The sequence below is a fragment of the Phocoena sinus genome, chromosome 1, assembly GCF_008692025.1.
Source record: "Phocoena sinus isolate mPhoSin1 chromosome 1, mPhoSin1.pri, whole genome shotgun sequence".
Taxonomy (NCBI): domain Eukaryota; kingdom Metazoa; phylum Chordata; class Mammalia; order Artiodactyla; family Phocoenidae; genus Phocoena; species Phocoena sinus.
In genome coordinates, this window is record NC_045763.1 from 114,498,851 (window position 1) to 114,523,399 (window position 24,549).

A 24,549-nucleotide genomic window follows, 5' to 3' on the forward strand; every position below is an offset into this window, starting at 1 on the left:
AACACGGAGGCCGCTCCAAGCTCCAGGTAAGGGAGCGGGAGAGCTGACAGTTCAGAAAGGAGGGGGCGGGCCATTGTCTGGCGCTCGCTCTGCCCTGAGGAGGGGACAGAGAGAGGGGGTCGGGCCATTGTGTTCAGTACTCAGCTCAGTCTTCCAGCACTAGTCAGACGGAAGGAGGAAACCTAGCAGGCACTGGGTAAGGGGTTAGGGGGGACTGGGCTGGGTGGGCGGCAAGAAGGCTGGGAGACTGGGGATGGGAAGAGGTGGGGGGGATGCTGGGGGAGTAGAGGTTTGGCGATATCGCTAGTGCCTTAGACACAGTAGGCACTTAATAACTATAAGTTGATTTGACTTGCTTGTGATTGTAACAAGAGGGTAACGAAGGGCAGGGCAGGTGGGGCTAAGAAGGAGAGCCAGGAAGCTGATGTTCCCTAGGACTGTGCCCTTCTGGGGCTGTCCCTGAAGCCAGACGGGAGAGGTGGTGGGGGAAACTGGACCAGCTGGGTCATTGGCAAAGCCAGGAGTGGCTTCTCTCCTGGCTTCAGGAGCCCCTCCCTCAGTGAGGTATCCATGCTCGCTCAGGGTGCAGAAGAGACGGAGTCCCTGGGGTGAGCATGGGGTAAGTGTGGGAGTGACATCCCCATCTCCCTTCCCACCTCCATCCCCACATCTACATCTCTATCCTGGGCTAAAAGCTGGCCAGAAAGGGGCTAGTATTTGATGTAGTCTAGGGGCCGTGGGGGAGGAGTCCCCACTGGGGCGGTCAGGGTTGAACTCAGCATTGTTGTCATGGGGGTCCCCTGGCTGGGCCCCAGGGCTGGGAGAGAAAGGAGTTGGGGAGCTCCCACACTGGAGCTGTGAAATGGCACAGCCCCTACAGCCTGGTCCTTGAACCTCTGACCCCTTCCTACCACCACCCCACCTGAACTGCTGCCTGACTCCAACCTCAGCCAAGACACTTCGCCTCCCTGGCCTTGGTTTCCTGGTTTGTACAGTGAGGGCGTGGGACCCTGTCAGCTCTGAGCATTCTTGATATTTTGGGCAGGACCTGCTACACCATTTGCAGGGCCCAGTGCGAAATGAAAGTGTGGAGCTCCTGGAACAAGATCAAGACTTTCAAGACGGCAGCAGCTGGGCGTTAGACCGAGCGTGGGGACCTGCGTGACTGCGCAGGTCACATGCCCAGGAAGCCAGCCCTGGCTGTGGGCTCTGCAGGCTGCAGCAAGGGAGATGGCAGTGTAACTTGGGATCTAACTCCTGAGGCTCTGGTGCAAGACAAGCAGTGGTAGCGGCAGGGTGCCTTTCCTCCCCACCAGGCTCCTCCAGGGAACTAGACAAGAAAGCCCTTGTGGAGACAGGGGGTGGGACCTGTACCTGATGGCCTTTCTTCAGAGAGGTTTCTGTTTCCTCTTGAGTCAGGAATCACCCTAGAGGCACTGTTTCTTAGCCCATCGGAGCTAGAACTTGCCACCCCCCACCCTACACACTTGCCTTCTCCATGCAAGTGGCTCAGAGCTGAGTTTCCACGACTAGGGCAGGAGTAGGACTCCTGAGAGACAGTGTAGCTAAGGGAGTCACTCTGGTATGAGGCAGATATGAGTTTAACTTGGCTTCTGGCTGTGTAACCTCCTTTGCCTCACTTTCTGTCATCTCTAAAATGGGATTATGGTGGTACCTAGCTAAAATTGTTGGGTAGACCAAAGCCTGATAATGCAGACTTCATATTCACTGGAGAGGCTGGGGAAAGGGAGACTTGTTGCCAGAAGGAGAATTCCTGGGTCTCTGGAGAAGGAGGAACTCGGCTCAGGGCATTGAATCTAACAGTTCCAGAGAGGTGGGAATAGGGCAAGGACTGGGAGGGTGGGGCTGGAACCTCCTTCCCCAAGCCCCACCCACCCTATCAGAGCTCCTCCCAGAGACCCAGAAAAGATGATCTGTTCAAGCAGAGAGGTCCCAGAGCAGGTTAGGCTCTGAGGCGGGGTCTGGGTGGGAGTTTCCCTTGATTCTGAGAGTCTACAAAATGTTCTCTGTGTGGCTTAGACCATGGCTTCTCCCAAGGATCTGGCAACAAGACTCCATGAGAGTCTGGAGAAGTCTTAGGTAAGTCTTGATAGAAACAGTTGTCAGGAGGGGTTTGGCTGAGGCCAGCCCTCAGGGAAATTGAGGGAAAATGGGAGCAGAGGGAAAGGAAAGAAGGCTGAGCAGACTGATAAGGAATTCTTCTAAGGAGGAGCCTAGGCTGTCCCAACACCCTGTAGGCTTTGCTGTGGCAAGAGGGACGGAAGTTACCCTACAGGAAGGACTTCCTGACCATGAGGAATGTGCATTTAAGAAGGAGGTGGGTTATTTATTGGAGTTGGATTAGCCCTGGGGTGTCTGTGCTCTTTAACCAGCCGTCAGCTGGGCTCAGGCTGAGTGGGCAGGAAACTACCCACTTTATAGGTCATGAAGCCCTTGGTGTTAGATGCCTTATTAACCCTGGATTATGAGGTTCCCCCTGGAGCCTTCAGGGAGGGGGTGAGCAGCCACCATCAGGCGTTTGGGTACCCCAGAAGTAAGTTCAAGCTCAGATGGGAAATTTTCTGGGTTTCCCACTGGCCTGATGCTGCCATAAGGGTGTTGGAGATAAGACTACAGAAGGAATTTCCACAGCAAAGCCATGGATAAGAGCTTAATGCAATTGTTTTATATATTTGTTAGATTTTTAGAGCCATTTAAAAAAATTGAAGTGTAGTTAATTTACAGTGTCGTATTAGTTTCAAGTGTACAGCAAAGTGATACATATATATATATTCTTTTTCAGATTCTTTTCCATTATAGGTTATTACAAGATAATGAATATAGTTCCCTGTGCTATACAGTAGGTCCCTGTTGTTTGCAATTGTTTTATTTTTTAAAGACTATGGCCCAGTTGGAAGTGGGAGGTTTGAAAGTTTAGATCACTGCAGGGACTTCCTAGTAGGTAAGAGTAGAGAGACCGCACCTTGTGGGTAAGTGGAAAGAGGAATATGAAAGACTGTGTCATGTCTCCTAGCTGGGAAGTCTTGAGCAAGAGGAGAAACCACTGCTAGTCTGGTTAGACTGGATGTGATGAGATATAGGGACAGGGGAATGGCTGAAATGACCCAGAAACTTTCTGGATAGATGAGGTGAAAGACAGAGGTGTGCCTCCTTTTAGTCCCCTCCCAATCCACCAACTTCCGCCCAAGCCAGGGATCTGTCACAACTCGAGGTGGAAATTCTAGTTTCCCTTGCCCAGAGCTCCCAGTGCTGGCTTTGCCGCTATGGGTACCTGGAGCGCCGCACGCCTGGCCCAGCCAGGCTGAGCCTCCCGTCCCCTGCCTCTGGGGCCTGGGAACCCCCCTTCTTTATTCTCTTGGATGGCACCCACGCCCAAGAGTCTGGACATCTAGGTTCTGCACTGTGTCTGGCTCAAGGGTGAGATGAGATGGGTGGCTGGGGGGTGGCAGTTCCAGGGGAGGATTATGCAGAGGCCCAGGGAGATAGACAGCAGCAGCACAAGGACCAGGGAGAGAGGGGGCAGCTGCAGAGGCTGGGAGACAGCCAGCCAGTCCCTGCCCTGGGCCACTTTCCGCACGATGCTTGTAGCCAGCCCTCCAGGCTGGACTCCCATCTCCTCCCTGCAAGAAGAGGCTTGTAGGCCTGAGAGTCAGCGACCTAAGCCCAGCTGGGGAGAGATCAGAGCAGGCTGATTCAGACCTGGTCTGCTTGTTTGGGTCATCAGAGGGTAGGGCTGTGTACGAGGCCATGAGTATCAACAGATCTGAAAGTGCCAGGAGAGTCACGTCTGAAGAATCTATATTGTGAGTGCAGGAATCTGCTCCCCAGAAAGTTCCCTGCCCAGGACCAGGCATTGGTTTGGGCTCTGGGCTATAGGAGGAGGGAAGGCAAAGAGGAAACAGCAAGAAAGACTTCCCTGAGAGTAAGGTGAGAAAAGGCAAAGTGGGGCTAATGGTGCAAAGAGATCAGAAGGGCGGGATGGGGAACAGCTGGACTCCTACCCAGAGGGGAGAGTGAGGCAGGATAAGGCCTGTGGGATGATGGAAGTGAGACTCTCTAAGGGCACTCTGGAGAGGAAACTGGCCCGTCTCTCTAGCATCCCCCCCACAATACACACTTCTGCTGCCTGGGGCTATCTGATTGGTTCCCAGGGAGGATGTGGTAAAGACTGCTCACCCAGAGAGTGGCGGGTGCCTGTTTCCCCAGAGCCTTCTGGTGACAGCCTCTGGCTGAGCATGGCCCTTCCAGCCCTGGGCCTGGACTCCTGGAGCCTCCTGGGCCTTTTCCTCTTCCAGCTGCTTCTGCTGCTCCTGCCACCACCGACGACTGCACGGGGTGACGGACAGGGGCCCACACCCAGGGTCAAATACTACGCAGGTAAGTGTCTGATGATCAGGAAGTGTGGGGACGGCAACACCGGGCTGACTGAGAAAGGAGTGAATGATGAAACTCACCTGGGGCAGAGATTGAGGAAAGGGAAGTGACGGGACCAGGGGGCCAGGGGCGTTGTGCCTTCTTGTTCACCAGAGTTGGTGATTTTTCTTTCCCTCCTTAAATGTCACTGTTATCAAACTGGCCACCTCAAACCCATAACTGCTTTCATGCCCTCAAGTGCCCCAAAGCCAAGGCCCCTGCCAGAAGAGCATCTGTGGGCCTGGTGACCCAGGACACACAACTGCACACATGATGCTGGACCACGTCATGCCCAGTACTGTGGACACCAAGAATACAAGAACTCCGCGTGGCCTGGCTGGGATACGGACCCTGGGACCCTTTAGGCACAGCTTGGCTGGTTTCTTACTGAGGCTGTGGTGACTGCTGGTCTTGCACCTCCAGGGAAAAGATTCAGGAGGGAACATGGGCCCTGTAGGAGTTGTAGGGGCAGTCTCCTGGGCACAGCTGTGTCTTTAGCATCTTTCTGGGGCAACGTGGTAAAGGAAATGCATGTTGCCCGTTGATGGAGGGGCCTCTGTATTGGGTGCTGGGATTACAACATAAACAGGGCTCAGCCCCTGTCCTCAAAGTGCTAATGGTCCCAAGGGGGAGGCAGATGAACTGACAACCACACTTCGGGGCAGTCAGTTCAGTAACAGAGGGGTGTATACAGTTCTGGGGAGGCAGGCCTCTCCAGCACCTTGCCACATGTTTCCCCAGCTCCTCCTCTTGGTTGGTCCTAAGAGTCTCTGAGCCTCCAAAGGTAACAATTAGCTAGTCAGTCCTCTAACTAATGCAAAAGTACAAATGTGTTCATGAGAGAGGATTTCAGAAGCTCCTCACCCCTTGCTGATGTGCCAGGGGACCAGGCACACACACCCCACCTCTGCCACACCACGGTGATGGGGAGACCTCAGGGAACTTCCCACAACCAGATGGAATCCCATGCCCAGGTGACATCTAGGCGCTTGCAGGAAACTTTGGAGAAAAACATTTCCTTTCTGTTCAGCCTATGGCAGTGATTCTTGTGGTGAAAATTTCCTGCAATAGAGGCGGGGAGGAAAGTGGGGCTGGTGAGTGGGTCCCCTACAACCCACAGCTACTTTGACACATAGTCCTATCTACATCTAGCTTTCCTGTCTGTGGCCGCCAACACCTTCCTGTCGTCTCTCTGCCTTCTGCTCTCCCCACGAGTGAGGCCCAACGTGTCCTCCCCCACCGCAGCCCCCAGGCCTGGAAGAGCATCCACTGTACCTCACTTTATTTCCTGTCCCTTTGTCTGTCTCTTGGGTACGGGCCACCCTCCCCCAGCCCCAGTCTGTCATTACCCTGTCTCTGGCTGCCTTTCCTCTCTACTATGAGCTCAACACACAAAGCTCCTATGGCTGCCAGCAGGGTGGGAAGAAGCAGGGAGCTGCCGATGAAGAGTGGGTCCAGTTGCCAAGGTCTGGGGAACACACTCTGCCAGCCCTTTTCTTCCCCTGATTTTATCTCAGAAATCAGCTGCTTGCCCACTGACTTTTTTTTTTTTTTAACTTTTTGTTTTTCTTTTTTTTTTTTTGCGGTACGCGGGCCTCTCACTGTTGTGGCCTCTCCCGTTGCGGAGCACAGGCTCCAGATGCGCAGGCTCAGCGGCCATGGCTCACGGGCCCAGCCGCTCCGCGGCATGTGGGATCTTCCCGGACCGGGGCATGAACCCGTGTCCCCTGCATCGGCAGGCGGACTCTCAACCACTGCGCCACCAGGGAAGCCCTGACCACTGGCTTCTCATCACTGTCTCCTTCTCCCCACCTCTCAACAGGGGATGGACGCAGAGCTCTTAGCTTCTTCCACCAGAAGGGCCTCCAGGATTTTGACACTCTGCTCCTGAGTGGTGATGGAGACACTCTCTATGTGGGGGCTCGAGAGGCCATTCTGGCTTTGAATATCCAGGATCCAGGGGCACCAAGGCTGAAGAACATGGTGAGAGGCCAGGGGAAGGGCGTGGGCTGGGAGTGAGGAGGGGACCGACAGCTGCCCTGTGCTTGGGCTGCTTACGCATGAATAACCACCCAATTTGCTGTTACCTATAATCAGCAACAATCAGCAATTATTTTTTTTGTTAATATTTATTTATTTTATTCTTTGGCTGCATTGGGTCTTCGTTACAGCGTGCGGGCTTCTCTCTAGTTGTGGCCCGTGGGCTCCAGAGCGCATGGGCTCTGTAGTTGCAGCACGTGGGCTCTCTGCTTGTGGCTCGCGTGCTTAGTAGTTGTGGTGTGCAGGCTTAGTTAGCCGGCGGCATGTGGGATCTTAGTTCCCTGACCAGGGATTGAACCTGAGTCCCTGCATTGGAAGGCGGATTCTTAACCACTGGACCACCAGGAAAGTCCCCAACAATCAGCAATTCTTCGTATAAACATATATATATAATTGGTATAACAGACAAGAAACACTATAGTGGCCTCACTATTCATTGGTACCATGAATACTGGTTGAATACTATTAATTACTAAAATGGCTGATATGGAAATCATTGACATATGAGAGAAACATTGACTCAAATTATATCAATAATATGATATCCACCCACATCACTGAAGCTTCTGTGTTAAATTACAGCCACCCTACTCATGGGAACAACGTGCGGGAGAAAGGGAGAGGGAAGGATAAAAGGGAGGGAGGGAGCTAGCAATTACTGAGCATCTCCACGGTTTGTTTTTCTCAATGTGTGGTCTGTGGGCCACCTGCACACATGGGATGCCAATTAAAAATACAGATTCTGGGCTTCCCTGGTGGCACAGTGGTTAAGAATCTGCCTGCCAATGCAGGAGACACGGGTTTGAGCCCTGGTCCGGGAAGATCCCACGTGCCGCGGAGCAACTAAGCCTGTGCGCCACAACTACCGAGCCTGCGCTCTAGAGCCTGCGAGCCACAACTACTGAAGCCCATGTGCCTAGAGCCCGTGCTCCGCAACAAGAGAAGCCACCGCGATGAGAAGCCTGTGCACCGCAAGGAAGAGTAGCCCCCACTCACCACAACTAGAAAAAGCCCGCATGCAGCAACGAAGACCCAACACAGCCAAAAATAATAAATAAATAAATAAATATAATTTAAAAAAAATACAGATTCTCTGAGGTGTGAGGAACTGACATTTTTAACAATTTCCCCAGGAAATGTGGTGGTTTTCTTTGCCAACTGCTGCTTTTATTACTGTGCGTGGCATTAGGCGCTTTACATATGCTACCTAGTTGTGCCCTCCAGAAGCCCGTGCAGTTGACCAAGATCACTCAACCAGTAAGTGGCTGAGTCTAGATTCAAACTCAGGTCTGATTCCACAGGCCATGTTCTACCATGGAGCTGTGTCCTAATGAATAACAGTATCATCAGAGTAATAGCCAGGGTCACAAAGTGAGGTTATTATAGCCCACTAGCGTGTAACTAACCAATATGCCTGCTGGTGATTTCACATCAGAGCCAAGCGGGGGATGGTAGGTCAGAGCTAGAGCTGAAGACCTCATTCCCTTTATCTCCCCTTTCCCAATGTCCCACTTCAGATACCCTGGCCAGCCAGTGACCGAAAAAAGAGTGAATGTGCCTTTAAGAAGAAGAGCAATGAGGTAAGTAGGGGTGGAGATACTGGGGCTCTGGTAGAGAACCCTGGTGTCCCTAGACCATCACTGGATGATTGGGCAGGCAGCAGAGGATGCTTGTTTGCATGATAATTGCCTGCATCAAGTTCTATAAAGACAGAATGGGACTGCCTCAGCATTGCCCAGCCCTTCTCCCTACTAGGGAGTGAAGGAGCAGCCTCTGGGGGCCCAGGAGTTTGGGGCAAGCGCCCTGGAGGCCTGAATTCTCTATCTCCCCCAGACACAGTGTTTCAACTTTATTCGTGTCCTGGTCTCCTTCAATGCCACCCATCTCTACGCCTGTGGCACCTTCGCCTTCAGCCCTGCTTGTACCTTCATTGTGAGTTATCTGGCACCAGCTCTCAGGCCCCAAGCATCCCTCCTCACGTCTACTCCCAGCTCATCCTCTGCAGCTCTGGAAAACTCTGGTTTTCCAGACGCAGGATCCTTGTGAGCTTCCGGGCCCTAGACCAATTTTCCTCTACATCCCCTCCCCTCCCTCCCTCACGCCCCTCCTTTCCCAGACATGAGACTCTGGCGTTCTGGCCCCCCAGCCACTCCCCCTCTCTAGGAACTCCAAGATTCCAACCTGTTGCCCATCTCCGAGGACAAGGTTGTAGAGGGGAAAGGCCAAAGCCCCTTCGACCCCGCCCATAAGCACACGGCTGTCCTGGCAGGTGAGTATGAGGTTCCCTGGTCCACCCCAGCAACTGCTTTCCCTGGTCACCCTGTGACATATGGAATCTGACAATTTCCTGAAAAGCAGGGGATGGAGGGAGGAGAAGCCAGGAGCCTCGGAACACAAAATCAGAGGGAGAATCAGGTACCCCAAACATCAGCTCCTGCTGAAACTGCCACAAAGGAGGTGGAGCAAAATGGATATGGAGAGAGGCACAGAGGTGGGACGGTCCAGGAAGGGTCTCAGGCAGGGAAGAGGTCTGAGATTCAGTCATTTGTTCAACAAGTATGCTCTGTATGAATGCCCCCTCTGGTGTGCCAGGCATTGTGCTAGGAACTGTAGGGATTACAAAGAAGAAATCATGGTGCTGTGCCCTCCCAGACACAAACCATTACAGACTTCCCACCCTGGCTTCCTGAAGGCGGTGGACTTTGACTGAGTGGGACCTTGAAAGATAGGTAGATGGGCAGGGAAGGTGTTCCATGAAGAAAAGGGTAGGACTTAAGGTACGGAAACAAAACAAAGCCATCTTCGGGCAGCAATGAGTGATTCTAACTGGCAAGTGGTTTAGCTAGGCATGGGAGGGAGGAGCCAGAGAAAAGTGCCAAAACACTGAAGGCCATAAGGTTGGCCATTCCCTGTGGGCAGAAGGACCTAAGAATGGTGCTCAGTGGGGGGCTGTGAGCTGGGCTTTGGGATTCCATAGGAAGGTGTAGAACACATGAAGGAGGCCAGAGACTGATGTGAATGCTGACAGGTCTGAAGAGGGCAGGGGCACCCTCCAACTGATGAGGTCTCCCCGCCTCTCCCCACACTAGATGGGATGCTCTATTCCGGCACCATGAACAACTTCCTGGGCAGTGAGCCCATTCTGATGCGCACACTGGGATCCCAGCCTGTCCTCAAGACGGACAATTTCCTCCGCTGGCTGCAACGTAAGGACCTGAGCCCCACTCAGCACAGGTCTGGCCCCCTTCCCCAAGTCCCGGAGACCTGGCACTGTGAACTGCTGTTAATTCACTCAACACTCGTTTGTTGAGGCATAACAGTGTGCAAGGCAGTACTGTTAGGCATTGGCGGTACTGCAGGGAAGAAGACAAAACTCCCGTCCTCTTGAAACTTGCATCTTACATAAATAATTAAAGAAGTACCAGTCGCTCCCCGCCCCCACCCCCCACCCATGGCTACGTCTCGACCAGCTGTGGGACCCGAGAGGTCATGTCTCCTGTCCTCCAGAGCCAAGGGTTTTCACAAAGGGGAAGCCAGGGCATCCAGGTGCTCCATCTCTTAGCCCATCTGCCCCGCCCCTGCAGCGGACGCCTCCTTCGTGGCAGCCATCCCTTCGACCCACGTGGTCTACTTCTTCTTCGAGGAGACAGCCAGCGAGTTTGAGTTCTTCGAGAAGCTCCACACATCCCGGGTGGCCAGAGTCTGCAAGGTCTGCAACCTGGGCGGGAGGCGGGGCTGGCTGTGGAGAAGCCAATGGGGAGATGGCAGAGGCGGGGCTGAGCACTTAGGGACCAATGGGAGTGAGGGGCGGGGAAGAGGGCGAGGTCACGTGGGGCAGGGGTCGTCCCCTGACTCCTCTGGTGCCCCTAGAACGACGTGGGCGGCGAAAAGCTGCTGCAGAAGAAGTGGACCACCTTCTTGAAGGCCCAGCTACTCTGCGCCCAGCCGGGGCAGCTGCCCTTCAACATCATCCGTCACGCTGTCCTGCTGGCAGACAATTCCTCCACCGATCCCTATGTCTACGCTGTCTTCACCTCTCAGTGGTGAGCAGCCAGGCGGGAACGTGGCGGCTGGAAGCGGGATTACGGGTCAGCACCCTTGTTGCCCTGGCCCGCCAGGGAGGGTAGGAACTGATGTGAGCCGAGCACGTACTCCACACTTCACATACGAAGGCATTTGATCGTCACCATCTCCCAGGAATTTGACTCATGCCCTTAATGTAGATGGGAAAAATAAAGCTCAGAAAGGTTCTTATTAGTTTATATCCTGCCTGGTTCCAAAAAGGATAGGAGGCAGCTTACAAAAGGCAAACATTAAAATAAAATCAAATCCATGAGGAAATGGAAATAAAAGGAGAATAAGAGAACCCAGGGATCCGGTCAGCACGTTACACATGTGCTTTACAAATGTGCGTTACAAATGTGCAGTCCTGGGATGTCGGCACAGATTTAGCTCTGAGCTTCCTAATGGTCAGAGCAAAGAGTGAAACACCACCAGCGACATAAGATAAAAATACAGTCATTGATTGGAGGCTGAGAAAGTTTAACTTACTTGCTGTGGTCTGGGATCTGCTGACAATATGTCAGGTATCAAAGATATCTGTTGTAAGCAGGGTCTGGTATCTATGGCATCCAGAACTGAGAATATGGTGTATGTCACAGGTTGAAGAGAACAGGAGAGACCTTTTGTCTCCACAGACCAAGGCTGAAGGAATAAAAATAGTTGTAGTTAGGCTCTGTTTGGTTATCTGAGGACCAGGAATACATGAGCTCCCCAAGGAGGAACACTTCATCTGGAGCCTGTTGGGCGGCTGGTTATACTGCTCCTCCCATAGGGGCCCAGTCTGGGCAGGCCAGGCAGGAGACACCCCAGGGCATGAGCCCCATTTAATTCTCATTAAAGATAATCACACCTCAGATCCTAAGATGGGCTAGAGTCTGGGGCTCTCCTAGCCCTTATCACCACAGCTGGGGGCTGACCCAGCCCTTCATCCTCCTGCCCTTCTGGGGTTTCTCACCAAGGGTGGGCCAGGGTTGGAAGGGGAGCTTCCTGGTATAGCAGAGGAGGTTACAGACAATGTCCCCTCTGGCTTTCTCCAGGCAGGTTGGTGGGACCAGGAGCTCTGCTGTCTGTGCTTTCTCACTCAAGGACATCAAGCATGTCTTTGAGGGGAAGTATAAGGAATTGAACAAAGAGACTTCACGCTGGACTACTTACGGGTTCTCTGATATCAGTCCTCGGCCAGGCAGCGTGAGTACTACCCATCCCACTGAGCAAACCCTGCCTCCCCAGATACATAATATGCATGTCAAAGTACCTATCACGGCATAATAAATGCCCAATAAATGCTAGTGTTTCCCGCACCCCCAGGTCCTGTCTGCTCAGATATTCACCCATTCTGGCTGCCCACTTTCCACATGTGGTCAACCCCATCCTAAACACAGAGCAGCACCTCTTCACCCCAGCTGAGTGCACCCCAAATACCTGGGTCTATCACTAAGGAAACAAGGGAGCACGGGCTGTGCCAAGGACTGTCTTGGGCATCTTCACCTGCATTTCTTATTTAACTTTTGTTTTTTGATCAGAGTGTATATGTACAGCATTTAAACAATCATATAGATTTACATGGTTAGTTACAAAAAACAGCCCTGTTTCCTATCCTCAGCACTTTTTCCTCTCTAGAGACAACCACCTTCAACTCTTTTAGCTGATTCTTTTGATATTTATCTCTAAATCTTGAAATACTTTTCTTGCTACTTCTTGATGTTTCAGTGTCAGGCAGTGTCTATTGAATTCCCATTCTGGATGGTGAGGATTTAACCATGTCCCCCACCCGCACTCAGCGATGTGCTAAAACTGGCTTGCAGCAACTAGCAAGAACCCTTTGTGCATCTCTTTACAAATCCGAATTCAGTGACAATACATTGATAGCTTGAAATCAGCCATGGTGGGAATAATACATCATGGAAATCAGCAAGCACTTCAAATCAGAGGTCCCCCCACTCGTCGTTCCCCAGAGCTGCCTTATCAACACACCACTGCACCCACTCCTCATCTCCCAACATTGTTTTATAGTAATTTTGGTTAAATCAATATTTGTATTATGATTCATTATTCACAACTGAGCCAGGTAGTAAGACATGATTATTTTTCCTTTTTGCATAATTTAAAATTTTTCCCTGGGGTTAGTAATTATCTTATTATTATTATTTTTTTTGCTTTGTTTTCTAAGCTCTTATCTTTAATTCAACCCCAAACTCTTCCTCAGTTATCTGAATCTCTTTTAAAAACAGATCCATTATGTATTCTAAGAGTTTCATCTTCCTGGAGATCTTTCCTATCTGCTGTAGTCTGTACTACATCTACATCTTAACTACATCTGGGACACAGCTACCATCCTGGAATCTCCCTTCCTCATCATTCTGGACATTCCCTTTGCCTCTTCCTTGTGACAATCTGGTGTTTCTTGCATCCCACAACTTCCTCTCTTTCCTTTTTTTTCACTTTCTCATTTTAGTGGAGATTCCCGGAAAGGGATACATGACAGGTAAATTTTTCTGAGACCTTGAATGTCTGAATATGTCTTTATTCTACATTCACGTTTGATAGTTTGCCTAGGTGTATCTAATTCGAGACTAGAAATGATTTTCCTTCCAAACTTTGAAGGCTTCCTCTATTATCTTCTAGCTTCCAATGCTGCTGTTGAGAAGTCTAAAGCTATTCTGATCCCCAACTCTTTGAATGTCACCTGTTTTTCTTTTTCTCACTGGAATCTTGTAGTACCTTTTTTGTGTCGCTGGTTGTTTTGAAATTTCATGATTGTGCCTTGATGATATCTGTTTATTCATTGTCTGGACATTCAATTTGCCCCTTAAGCCTGGAATTTTAGTTCTTTCAGTTCTAAGAAGTTTTCTTGAACTATTTCCTCCTGTTCCCTTTTCATTCAACAAATATTTTTTGAGGCCACCTGTCACTGTTCTAGGCACTGGGGATATAGCAGTGAACAAAATAGACAAAAGTCTCTTTCCTCATGGAGCTGACATTCTAATGTCAGAAGGTTTTTTCACTTCTTTCTGGACCTCCTGGACTAGTCCTCTACCTTTTAAAATCCTTTAAAAGATTTTTTCCATGTCTTTGGTTTTGTTCTACTTTCTGAGAGAGTATCTCAATTTTATCTTCTGATCCTTCTATCAGATTTTTAATTTCTGCTATCAGATATTTAATTTACTAGATTTTTTGAGCTTTGAATATGTCTTTTATAAACATGTTCCATTATAGAGAATTTTAAATATATAAAAAGTGAACAGAATAGTGTAATGGACCTCCGTACAACCGTCAGCCAGCTTCAACTCATAGCCAATCAAACTGTTTCATCTATACCCCACCCACTTCTCCTCTTATTATTTTGAAGCAAATTCTGGTCATTGTATCATTTCATCTGTATTAGTTTCCCGTGGCTGCCATAACAAATTACCACAAACATGGTGGTGTGAAACAGAAGTTTATTCTTTCACAGTTCTGAAGGCCAGGTGTTTGAAATCAAAGTGTCAGCAGGGTTGGTTCCTTCTGGGGGCTCTGAGGGAGAATCTATTCTATGCCTCGCTCTGAGCTTCTGGTTGGCTGCTGGAAACCTTTGGTGTTCCTTGGCTTGTAGGCACATCGCTCCAGTCTCTGCCTCTGTCATCGCTTTGCCTTATCTCTGTATGTCTCCTCCACTTCTCTTATACAGACACTTGTCATTGGATTTAGAGCCCATTGTAATCCAGAATGAGTCATCTTTTTAAAAAAAATATTTTATTTATTTATTTGGCTGCGTTGGGTCTTAGTTGCTGCATGCAGGATCTTTCATCGCATTGCACGGGCTTCTCTCTAGTTGTGGCATGCGGGTTTTCTCTTCTCTAGTTGTAGTGCACAGGCCCCAGGGCGTGTGGGCTCTGTAGTTGTGGCACTCGGGCTTAGCTGCCCTGCGGCATGTGGGAACCTAGTTCCCTGACCAGGGATCAAACCCACGTCCCTTGCATTAGAAGGCAGATTCTTTACCACTGGACCACTAGGAAAGTCCCCAGAATGAGTCATCTTAAGATTTTTAATTATGTATACAAAGACCCTTTCTGCAATTAAAGTCACATTCACAGGTTTTAGATGGACATGGCTTTTGGGGGGCTACCATTCATCCCATTACCTCATCCATAAATATTTTAGTATGTATCTTCAAAGGATAAGGGCTTTGAAAACAACAACAACATAGCCATAGTACCATTGTCACACCAAAAAATTAATAATAGTTCCTTAATCTAATATGCATTTAGTGTTCAAATTTCTAATAGTCTCACAGATATCATAAGGGTTTTTTAAAACTATGGTTTGTTTATTGGAATCAAAATCCAAATAAGATCTGTAAATTTGGATTGGTTGTTCTTTTCAGTCTCTTTTAGTCTGTATGTTCCCTTTCCAACTTCTTTTTTTCTCTCGCAATTTATTTGTTATGTAGAATTTTCCACAGTCTGGATCTTGATTTTGCATCTCTGTCATGGAGTTTAAGTATTTTCTGTAAATTGGTTGGTGTTTGGATCTAGAGATGTAATCAGATTAAAGTTTGATTTTCGGGAACAAAACTACCTCATAGTGGTAGTGTGGTCTTCTTTCAGGAAGTATGTAACCTCTGGCCACACTCTTTGAAATAACAACTCCTCTTTTGTAGCATTATGTTCTTGTTTCATGGGTATATTATCTTCATACTTATCTCTCTTAAGATAGTAATGATATTTTGCTGGGGTTTTCTTTTCTCTGAATCATTTCTGTTTCTTCTTAGATTTTTGTTTATTCATTTTTTCCATTTCCTTGTTTTGATCTCTTTCATGTTCATGGTTTCATTCACATATCTGGTAATCCTTGGCTATCTACTCATATTTAAGAAGGAGGGGACCATGAAGCTGTTTGGAAACTCTGCACCCTGGGCATGACTTGGCAACTTGAGCTCTGTGATAGCTCCACTGAGGATGGTCTGGCTGGACTGCTTTGTTGGGGACCTTCAATGTCAATATCTTTAAGTCTTTCCTCTTGGACCTCTAGTCAGTTTTCCTGGAGTAGATTCTTCCAGTCTTCTGCCTGGAGGGAGATGGTCTGGCTCCTGGTGTCTGGGAGCCATGGGGAAAGAGGGCTGGGTGTGGGGGAAGAGTCTCAGCAGGTACTGTGTCTACTTGATTTAATTCCCTGCTTTCATGGTGGTGTCACCCATCTCTGCTGTACTCCATTCAGAGTCCCTCTGTCTTACCCTCTCCAGAGAATAAACCTCCAGTTTGGGGCTAGGGTATGGAAGGGTCAGTCACTCAGTGGCATGGAGCTGGGAGGAAATCTGCCTACTTCTTAAAGAGACTTTCAAATAATCTTCTTTATTCAGCCCCTCCTTTGCCCCATTTCCAGAGGTGTCTGGGGCCACTAATCCATGAACTTCAGGAATTCTGCCTTATAAATCAGATAGTTTGGGGTTATCCCTGGGCTGGCTTAAGAAGATTCTTTTATCCTGCTAAATCTTTTCCTATTTGTTCATTTGCTTTCCAGCTTCCAAAATGTGGCTGCTTTTGCCTCCTCTCCTGTTCTCCCCATCCCTGTAGGTTTGTGTCTTTAAAAAAAAAAAAATCCCTTTGGGAGGAAGTGAGAATAAGTGCCTATGCTCATTCTGGCATCAAAATGAAATACAGATGTTATCACATCACTTTACAGATGAGGAAGTTGCAACTCATAGAGGTGGGGTAACTTGTCTGAGGACATATCTTGTAGGTGACAGAGCTGGGGCTGGTGTTAAGACAGTGCTCTTGGAAACGGAGGACAAGAATCGTGACCAAAGATCAGGACACAGGTGTCCCAAAGCCACAGTATGCTGGTGTTGGCAGGGCCTTTTGAGAACAGCTGGTCCAACCCCCTCATTTTATGAGTAAGAAAAAGAAGGCGCAGAATGGAGAAGGGATTCTCCCAGAGTCACGCATCAAATTCATGCCACACCATGATGAGAAACACTCCCTGTTCACCACCCCTTTCTGTGACATCATTCATTCAATTACTGACTCAGCGAACATTTATTGGGCACCAACTGTGTGCCAGGTCCTGTGTTAAGCCTGGACTTAACAGATATGAGTTCAAGGTGGTCCTTGTCTGCAAGGGACCCTCGCTCTACTTCCTGCTGGTGGCCAGGCATCCTTGGTGAAGGTGATGGTGGAGGAAAATAATGACAGCTAATGTTTATGAAATACTTACTTTATGCCAAGCACTGTTCTATTTACTTTTCATGTGTTGGTGCGTTGCATCCTCACAGCAAGCCTGTGATGTGTTGGTAATAGGCCCATTACACTGTTAAGGAACCTCAGGCACGCTCAATTCAGAGGCTGGAATTCAAAGCCAGGCAGTTCCCGAGTCCAGCTTTAATCCCCATCCTGAAATGAGGACTGCCAAGAGGAAAGGAGGCAAAGGATATTAGCCAAGGGGGAGGGAGGGAGGGAAGAGGCAATGGGTGAGTTGAAGGAAGGAGAAAGCTGACCTGATCTGCCTCCTTCCCCTTCAGTGCTTGGAGGGCCCCTCCTCTGATAAAGCCTTGACCTTCATGAAGGACCATTTCCTGATGGATGAGCCGGTGGTGGGGACACCCCTGCTGGTGAAGTCTGGTGTGGAGTACACACGGCTTGCGGTGGAGACAGCCCAGGGCATCTACGGGAATAGCCATCTGGTCATGTACCTGGGCACCAGTGAGTAAAGGGCTGAAGGCCCTCAGGGGACCAGAGCAGGGACTGCAACTCGGGCTGAGGAGGGAAACCTTTGAGTTCATTGACTCAGGCATTCATTCAACAAATGTTTTCTGGGCATCTACTTTGTGCCTGGCACCCTGCTAGGCTCTGAAAATACAGTGGGAGAACAAAACAGTCCTGTCCCTACCTTCTCTGAGCTTTCAGTCTGGTGGGGGAGAGAAACATGGAGGGCTTTGGTGGCCTCAGCAAGAACTGTTTATCTTATGGGGAAGACATGCTAGAGAGGTGAAGAGTGAGGGAGGATAGAGGGGGAGCTGGAAACAGCGAGAGTAGAGATCACAGATCATGCTTCAGGAAGCTTGGCTGTGAAGGGGAAGAGGGGAAGGGGAGGTGACTGGAGGAGGGCGTGGGATCCAGCCAGCAAGCTTTTTAAAGATGGGGAAGATCGTCAGGATCCGGTAGAGAGGGGGATGGCGAAGAGGTGGGCAGGTGAGGGGCTAAATGGCAGGTTAAGTTGCAGAGGCAGCAGGAAGCCTGGTTCTAGAACCAGGGGGAGGGACTGGTCGTGAGTGGGGGAGGTACAGACCTCTGCTGGGATGGGAGTGAAGGAGTAGAAGAGGGGATAAGACAGGAAGGGGGCATGTATAGACTTGATGGGGGAAATGGGCAAGACATAGAGGGAGCTCTTTTGTGAAGGCTTTTGTGTTTTCTACGAAGTAGGAGGACACAGGGTCGTGAGTGAGGGGCAGGGTGGGGGGAGATTGAGGGGTAGAAAAGGTGGGAGGTTTGAGGAGAGAGGCAAAGATTCAAATATTCATCGTAGAAAGAAGGAGAGGGACTTCGCTAGTGGCACAGTGGTTAACAATCCGCCTGCCAATGCGGGGGACACGGGTTCGATCCCTGGTCCGGGAAGATCCCACATGCCACAGAGCACCTAAGCCCGCGCACCACAGCTACTGAGCCTGCACTCTAGAGCCCGCGAGCCACAACTACTGAGCCCGTGCTCCTAGAGCCCGCGCTCCGCAACAAGAGAAGCTACCATAATGAGAAGCCCGCACACCACAATGAAGAGTAGCCCCCGCTCGCTGCAACTAGAGAAAGCCTGCGTGCAGCAATGAAGACCCAACGCAGCCAAAAATAAATACATTTATTTAAAAAAAAAAAGAAAAAAGGAGAGACAGTCTGCGGGGGAGATGGGGAAGATTGCCAAGCATATATTATATTGAGGGCCTGGCTGAGGTGGATGACCTTGAGCTTTAGTGGAAGAAACCCATCAGGTTCATTCATTCTTTTAGGACATCAGCTGTGCATATATTGGGTATACAATAGAGAACAAAACAGACAAAAATCTAGCTCCTTTTTGGAGTGCGTGGGGACAGATAATAAACATACTGAAGAGTCAATTACTGGGTGCATTATGAGATTAGAAAATAAATGGAGCAGTGTGTGGTCAGGAATGCCAGTTGGGGTGGTAGTAATTTTTAAAAGGGTGGTCAGGGTAGAACTCACTGAAGTGCCTTTGAGTAGAGACACTTGATGGAGGTGAGGGAGGCTGGTGATGTGATTTTCTACAGAAGTGCTCAGCAGTCCGCTTCCCCATGTCCATGGAGAAAGGGGACGGTTGGGTTCCTCCAGGCATGGAGTTCTATCAGGCAGTTGCAAAGGAAGGGCCGAGAGGCAAGGGATTTCCAGCCATTTACAAGCAAGCTCCATCTCCGTGGCATAGAGGGAAACGATCTGACAGACCTGTGTCCAGTGCACACTTCAGAAGGAACTTTCTGACAGCTGGGGAAGCCATCTGGAGTCAGAGAGGGAGCACGAGAGGGGTGTGTAGATGGGGTCAGACAATTTCAGCTCTCTCTGTCTCTTCACAGGCACAGGGTCCCTCCACAAGGCTGTGGTGAGTGGGGACAACAATGCTTATCTGGTGGAGGAGATCCAGCTGCTCCCTGACCCTGAGCCTGTTCGCAACCTGCAGCTGGCCCCCACCCAGGTGGGAAGGGGCCTGACCCTCAGATGGCCTTCTAGTGGGGCAGACATTGGGTGCTGGGTTCTTCCTAGGTGTGGCGAGGACGCCCTGACACTCTCCATCTTTCTTCCAGGGCGCAGTGTTTGCAGGCTTCTCAGGAGGCATCTGGAGGGTTCCCCGAGCCAACTGTAGTGTCTACGACAGCTGTGTGGACTGTGTCCTTGCCCGGGACCCTCACTGTGCTTGGGACCCAGAGTCCCAAATCTGCAGCCTCCTGCCCACCCCCATCCCGTGAGTGCCAGTTACCCAGCTTATGGTCTTCCTCTTTCCAGGTGCTACTAACACATTCCCTGCAAGATTCCCCCGGCCTGTGGGGGGCTCCTTCAGGGATGGAGTTGCATCAGGCAGTCCACTCTGGGCTTCTCTTCCCCTCCTCTCTGTTCTACCTAGTCTCCCAGACCCACCTTCTTCCCCCCTGCACTTCGCTCTCTTGCTCCCGCCTCCTCCCACTCTTGGCTGTTTCAAGGGATAATTTTTGCTTTCCCTGCCTTCTCAGGAAGTCCTGGAAGCAGGACATGGAGCGTGGGAACCCAGAGTGGGCATGTGCCAGTGGCCCCATGGGCAGGAGCGGAAGGCCTCGGAGCCGCCCCCAAATCAGTGAGTGTGGGACCAGGGGAGGCACAAAGGCTCGGGAGGACTTCTGGGAGGGGATGGGCATTTCTGCCTCAGTTTCTCCCCCAGCACCTGCCTGGCTTGAGACCTGAATACCCAGAGTTGGAATGGATTGGGATGTAGGCTGTAGGGAGGAGGGATAGGAATTCTAAGCTGGGATTCAGGGTTGGGGTTGAAGTTGCTTCTGGTGTCAGAGTTGCAGTCAGATGGACTGGGGAGGTTAGTATGGGGCCCAGACTGGAGATAGGAAAGGGGTCAGAGTTGAGTTTAGGAGTTGAAATAGAAGTTGGAGGTGGGAGTTGGGGCCCACATGTCGGGTAGAGACTCCCTCCTGCCTGCTCTCTCCTTAACCTTTGGCCCCTTTCCCTTACCTACAGTTAAAGAAGTCCTGGCTGTCCCCAACTCTATCCTGGAGCTCCCCTGCCCCCACCTCTCAGCTCTGGCCTCTTACCACTGGAGTCACGGCACAGCAGCGATCCCGGACATCTCTTCCACAGTCTACCATGGCTCCCTCTTGCTGCTACTGCGAGATGGGGTGGGGGGTCTCTATCAGTGCTGGGCCACTGAGAATGACTTCTCATACCCTGTGGTCTCCTACTGGGTGGACAGTCAGGACCAACCCCTGGCCCTGGATCCTGAACTGGCGGGCATTCCCCGGGAACGCATGGAGGCCTCGCTGACCGGAGTCGGTGGTGGGGCTGCCCTGGCTGCCCCGCGGTCCTACTGGCCCCACTTCCTCACCGTCACTGTACTCCTTGCCTTAGTGCTTTCAGGAGCCCTCATCCTCCTCCTCGCCTCCCCTTTGGGGGCACTCCGAGCCCGGGGCAAGGTCCAAGGCTGTGGGACCCTGCCCCTCGGGGAGAAGGCCCCATTGAGCAGGGAGCAGTGCCTCCAATCCCCCAAGGAATTCAGGACCTCTGCCAGTGATGTGGACGCTGACAGCAACCTCCAGGGCACTGAGGTGGCTTAAACTCTGGGTACAAGCTGGAGCTGTCGGGTAGGGCAGGGCGCCTGGCCGTGCTGGCTGGGGGTACCGGGAGCAGTGCAGCCCTGGCTAGGGTGGGCGTAGCACAAAAGACCACCTTCCTCCCACAAGAGGACCTTCTCTGCCATTCTGTGCCACCGATAGCACTCAGTGGGGCTGGGCACAGCGGTCTGACTCCCCTATGGGACTCCCTTCTGCCAAGCACGTGGCCTCTCTAATGGGGGCTGCCCCAGACCTGGACCTAGGCTATGATAGGAGGACCTAGAGAGGATCCTTCAGTTCTGGCCATTCCGGGATCTTCCAGAAACATACTGCTACAAGAGACCCTAAAACACCAAACACCTAAGCAACTATAAGATAGCACACCACACCTGGAGACTCCACTCTAAAAGCAGCTGCCACCTTGGACACCAACACTCCCCTCTCCCAAGGCTCTCCAGGACTCTGCAGGGAGCTGCTCCCTTCCTGCTCCCCTTATCAACTCAACCAGGGAGGTCTTTCCTGAAGTCTCACCTCCTTCCATCTTGCTTCAGTTGGGGCAGATTTAACCCCTTCTGGCCTGGCTAGAACACAGGGGTAATCTGAGCCTTGTTCACTCCTTTTCCCTGACTGACCCCTGGACCCCTTTCCTCTCCCCTCTCCTTTGTTTTGGGATTCAAAAATGACTTGTCACAGACAGTTTATTTTTTATTAAAAAGACAAAGCTTATGACTGGTGCTATTTTTGTCAGAGCAGAGCGCTCCAGCCGAGGACCGGGGGAGGTAAGGGGAGCAAGCAGTCCGAGGACATTAGTAGGTTTGTAGGGTGATTGTTCTCTCCAGCTCCAAACCACCTTTTTTGCCCTGCCAGCTGCCTCCCAGCCCCCAGCCAGCCCCACAGCCCTTTCTTCCACTCCAGGCACTGCTAGAGAGTGCCTGCAACTCTGCCTTTGGGGCCAACACACGTCTGTGTGTCTGCCGGCCAGGCAGCACCTCATCCATCACGGACTCCGTGCTGCAGTCCCACAGTTGCTGTCCCCAGCTGTCCCACACTTCTCTTGACTCCTCCTCAGCCCCCCTTTCCCACTGCAAGCTGTTGGTTTCAACCCTTGGTGGATTGAATTTATAGCAAGACTGTGCAGTCACCCCCATCCTGGCCACATCCTTCCCAATATCTGACAAACACTCTGTCGACGCCCCCTTATCACCTTCCCCCTCTCCCTCCTGTCACGAAGGCACATGTCCCTCCTCCAACGAAGGCTAACAGGTGCATTTGCCCCTTCCGCTGTGCCAAGACCCCCTGCATCGCCCTCCCCACTTTATTACTCCCTCATCGTTAACCTCCCTTCTTCCACCCACAAGTGTGCTCTCTGTACCGAAAAAAAAAAACAAAGCAATAATCCTTCCCACAGCTCCACCCTTTCAGTCTAGCCCCTCCACCCTCACTAACTCTTGCCTGTTACCACCAATCACCAGGCAGGGTCCGTTCTTGCTGCCCCCCACCCCACCCCACCCCCAGTGTCGCCCTCACCCTCTTTAATGCCCTGTGGTCCGTCTGGCTTTTCCCCCACCTCTCTGCTCAGATGACTCTCCACGATTTCCCAGAAGCCCCCCCACTGGCCTTGACCTCTGTGCAGTCTTTACACCTTGGCCACACTATTCTTCTTACAACTCTCTTCCACTATGGCTTTTTCTTCAAAAAAAAAATTTTTTTTTTAAAAAATTTTCAATTGTGGTAAAAAGCACATGGTGCTATAACATTTGTCTCCTTAACCATACAGTTTAAGCGTACAGTTCAGTATGTTAACGATATTCACATCATTGTGTAACAGATCTCTAGAACTTTTTCATCTTGCGAACCGGAAAGTTGATGTCCATCAAACACCATTCCTCCTCCTCCCAACCCCTGGCAACCTTCTGTCTATTAGTCTGACTATACTTTAGGTGCCTCATATAATCATATAGTATTTGGCCTTTTGTGACTGGCTCATTTGACTCACCATACTGTCCTCAAGGTTCATCCATGTTGCTGTATATGACAGGATTTTCTTCCTTTTTTGAGGCTGATTAATATTCCATTGTATCTATAGACTACAATTTCTTTATCCATTTGTCTGCTGATGGACATATGGGTGGTTTTCACTTCTTCACCATTGTGAATAATGCTGCAATGAACATGGGCGTGCAAATATCTCAAGATCCTGTCTGCTAGGGCTCCTTTATTGGCGTTATTTGGCTTCTCTTGGTATTTCTCCCCTTCTGGTTCCTTTTCTTCCTCCCATTACCCAATGCACTTTTACCCTGAGGCCTGGCTTTCACTGTTCCAAGCACCCTTTCCAGACCTTCTCTCTTGTGGCTCCCCATGACCTCTAGGCCAACGGCTGTGGGGTAGTGGAAAGGGAATGAGGCCAGGGTTGAGCTCCTGGGGCCTTCGTCTGCTGTTAATAGACTTGGACAGCTCTTCCTGTCTGCACCTCAATTTCTTCACCTCTCAGAGGGAAAGGATGCACAGGAAACTTCCTGCCTTAAGCATTATGGATCCCTCACTGTCAAATACGTAGCTCCAGAGCTGAGCTTTCTCCTGTCCTCCAGCCAGTTCAAGGACAAGCCTGCTGGACATCTTTATCCAGGTGACCGAAAGGCTCCCAGAACACCTTTTCTCTGTTTCCCTTCTCAGCCTCCCACCAGCATCACTCTGGAATGTACTCTTTCCTCATCTCCCTCCAAGGTGTAATTTAGAGGCTATCTCCTCCGTGCCATCTTCCCAGCCTGCCCCAGTCCTGGCTGATTACTCTTCTCTAAGATTTCCCCAGCACTCACTCTCTACATCATTCATGAGGTACTTAGGCCCAACCATAAGAATGTAAAACACAACTTTTCACGAAGATGGCGCTGAAGGCGAAGAAGGAAGCCCCTGCCCCTCCCAAAGCCGAAGCCAAAGCAAAGTCTTTAAAGGCCAAGAAAGCAGTGTTGAAAGGCATCCACAGCCACAAAAAAAGAATGTCTGACGTAATCTACCTTCCAACGGACCAAAACACTGAGGCTCAGGAGGCATTCCAAATATCCTCGGAAGAGCGCCTTTCAGAGAAACAAGCTTGACCATTACGCCATCATCAAGCTCCTAGTCAGCCATGAGGAAGAGTGAAGACAACAACACACTGGTGTTCAGTACGGATGTCAAAGCCAACAAATACCAGATTAAACAGGCTGTGAAGAAGCTCTATGACATTGACGTGACCAAGGTCAACACCCTGATCAGGCCTGATGGAGAGAAAGAGGCATATGTTCGACTGACTATGATGCTTTGGATGTTGCCAACAAAATTGGGATCATCTAAGCTGAGTCCAGCTGGCTAATTCTAAATATAAAAGTTTTCAGTATATATAAAAGAAAGAATATAAAACACAGAAGGGGATGGCACACGCAGTTACCCCTGCTGGACTCTCAACACCCTGGGGGCAGGAGGTATCTCAACCCCATCTCCACAGCCTAAAGCGTGAGGCACTATGCTCTAGTGAGAGGAGGCACCTGGGAAATGCTTACTGTTTATGAGAGCAAAACCTTGTCAGTCTCATCCTACCTGACTTCTCTGCAGCCTTTGACACTGGTGACAATTCCTTCTTGTAACACTTATGCTTTGGTCTCTGGCTGCAGTGCTCTTGCTTACCTTCCTAGCTCTCTGACCACTGCTCCTCAGGTCTTTTAAGCACTTCTCTTTTCTTATTTCCCTTG

At 50.5% G+C, this 24,549-nt stretch overlaps 1 protein-coding gene and 1 pseudogene across 2 annotated transcripts; both read left to right on the top strand.

Annotated features, from left to right (window-relative positions):
* The first annotated feature begins 1,978 nt into the window (after nt 1-1,978).
* Nucleotides 1,979-21,547, top strand: SEMA4A (semaphorin 4A). Of its 2 annotated transcripts, XM_032651942.1 has the most exons (15): nt 1,979-2,100; nt 4,228-4,398; nt 6,257-6,417; nt 7,992-8,054; nt 8,308-8,406; nt 8,638-8,743; nt 9,564-9,680; nt 10,059-10,183; nt 10,345-10,517; nt 11,574-11,724; nt 17,033-17,213; nt 19,088-19,206; nt 19,316-19,473; nt 19,739-19,839; nt 20,232-21,547. In XM_032651942.1, exons 2-15 carry the CDS (start codon nt 4,257-4,259, stop codon nt 20,822-20,824), a joined length of 2,289 nt encoding a protein of 762 aa, XP_032507833.1. In that variant the 5' UTR covers nt 1,979-2,100; nt 4,228-4,256; the 3' UTR covers nt 20,825-21,547. The 2 variants fall into 2 exon arrangements, with proteins under 2 accessions (XP_032507833.1, XP_032507824.1); XM_032651933.1 differs by lacking the exons at nt 1,979-2,100; nt 8,308-8,406 and having other exon boundaries at nt 4,199-4,398.
* Nucleotides 21,548-23,703: 2,156 nt separating this feature from the next.
* Nucleotides 23,704-24,154, top strand: LOC116740061 (annotated as a pseudogene).
* Nucleotides 24,155-24,549: the final 395 nt, after the last annotated feature.

Bases quoted from the DNA above. Each gene is read 5' to 3' on its own strand.
- SEMA4A (XM_032651942.1), top strand. From the start codon at position 4,257: ATGGCCCTTCCAGCCCTGGGCCTGGACTCCTGGAGCCTCCTGGGCCTT. The intron at 19,207-19,315 runs GTGGGAAGGGGC...TCTTTCTTCCAG, and splicing joins TGCAGCTGGCCCCCACCCAG to GGCGCAGTGTTTGCAGGCTT. The intron at 19,840-20,231 runs GTGAGTGTGGGA...CCTTACCTACAG, and splicing joins TCGGAGCCGCCCCCAAATCA to TTAAAGAAGTCCTGGCTGTC.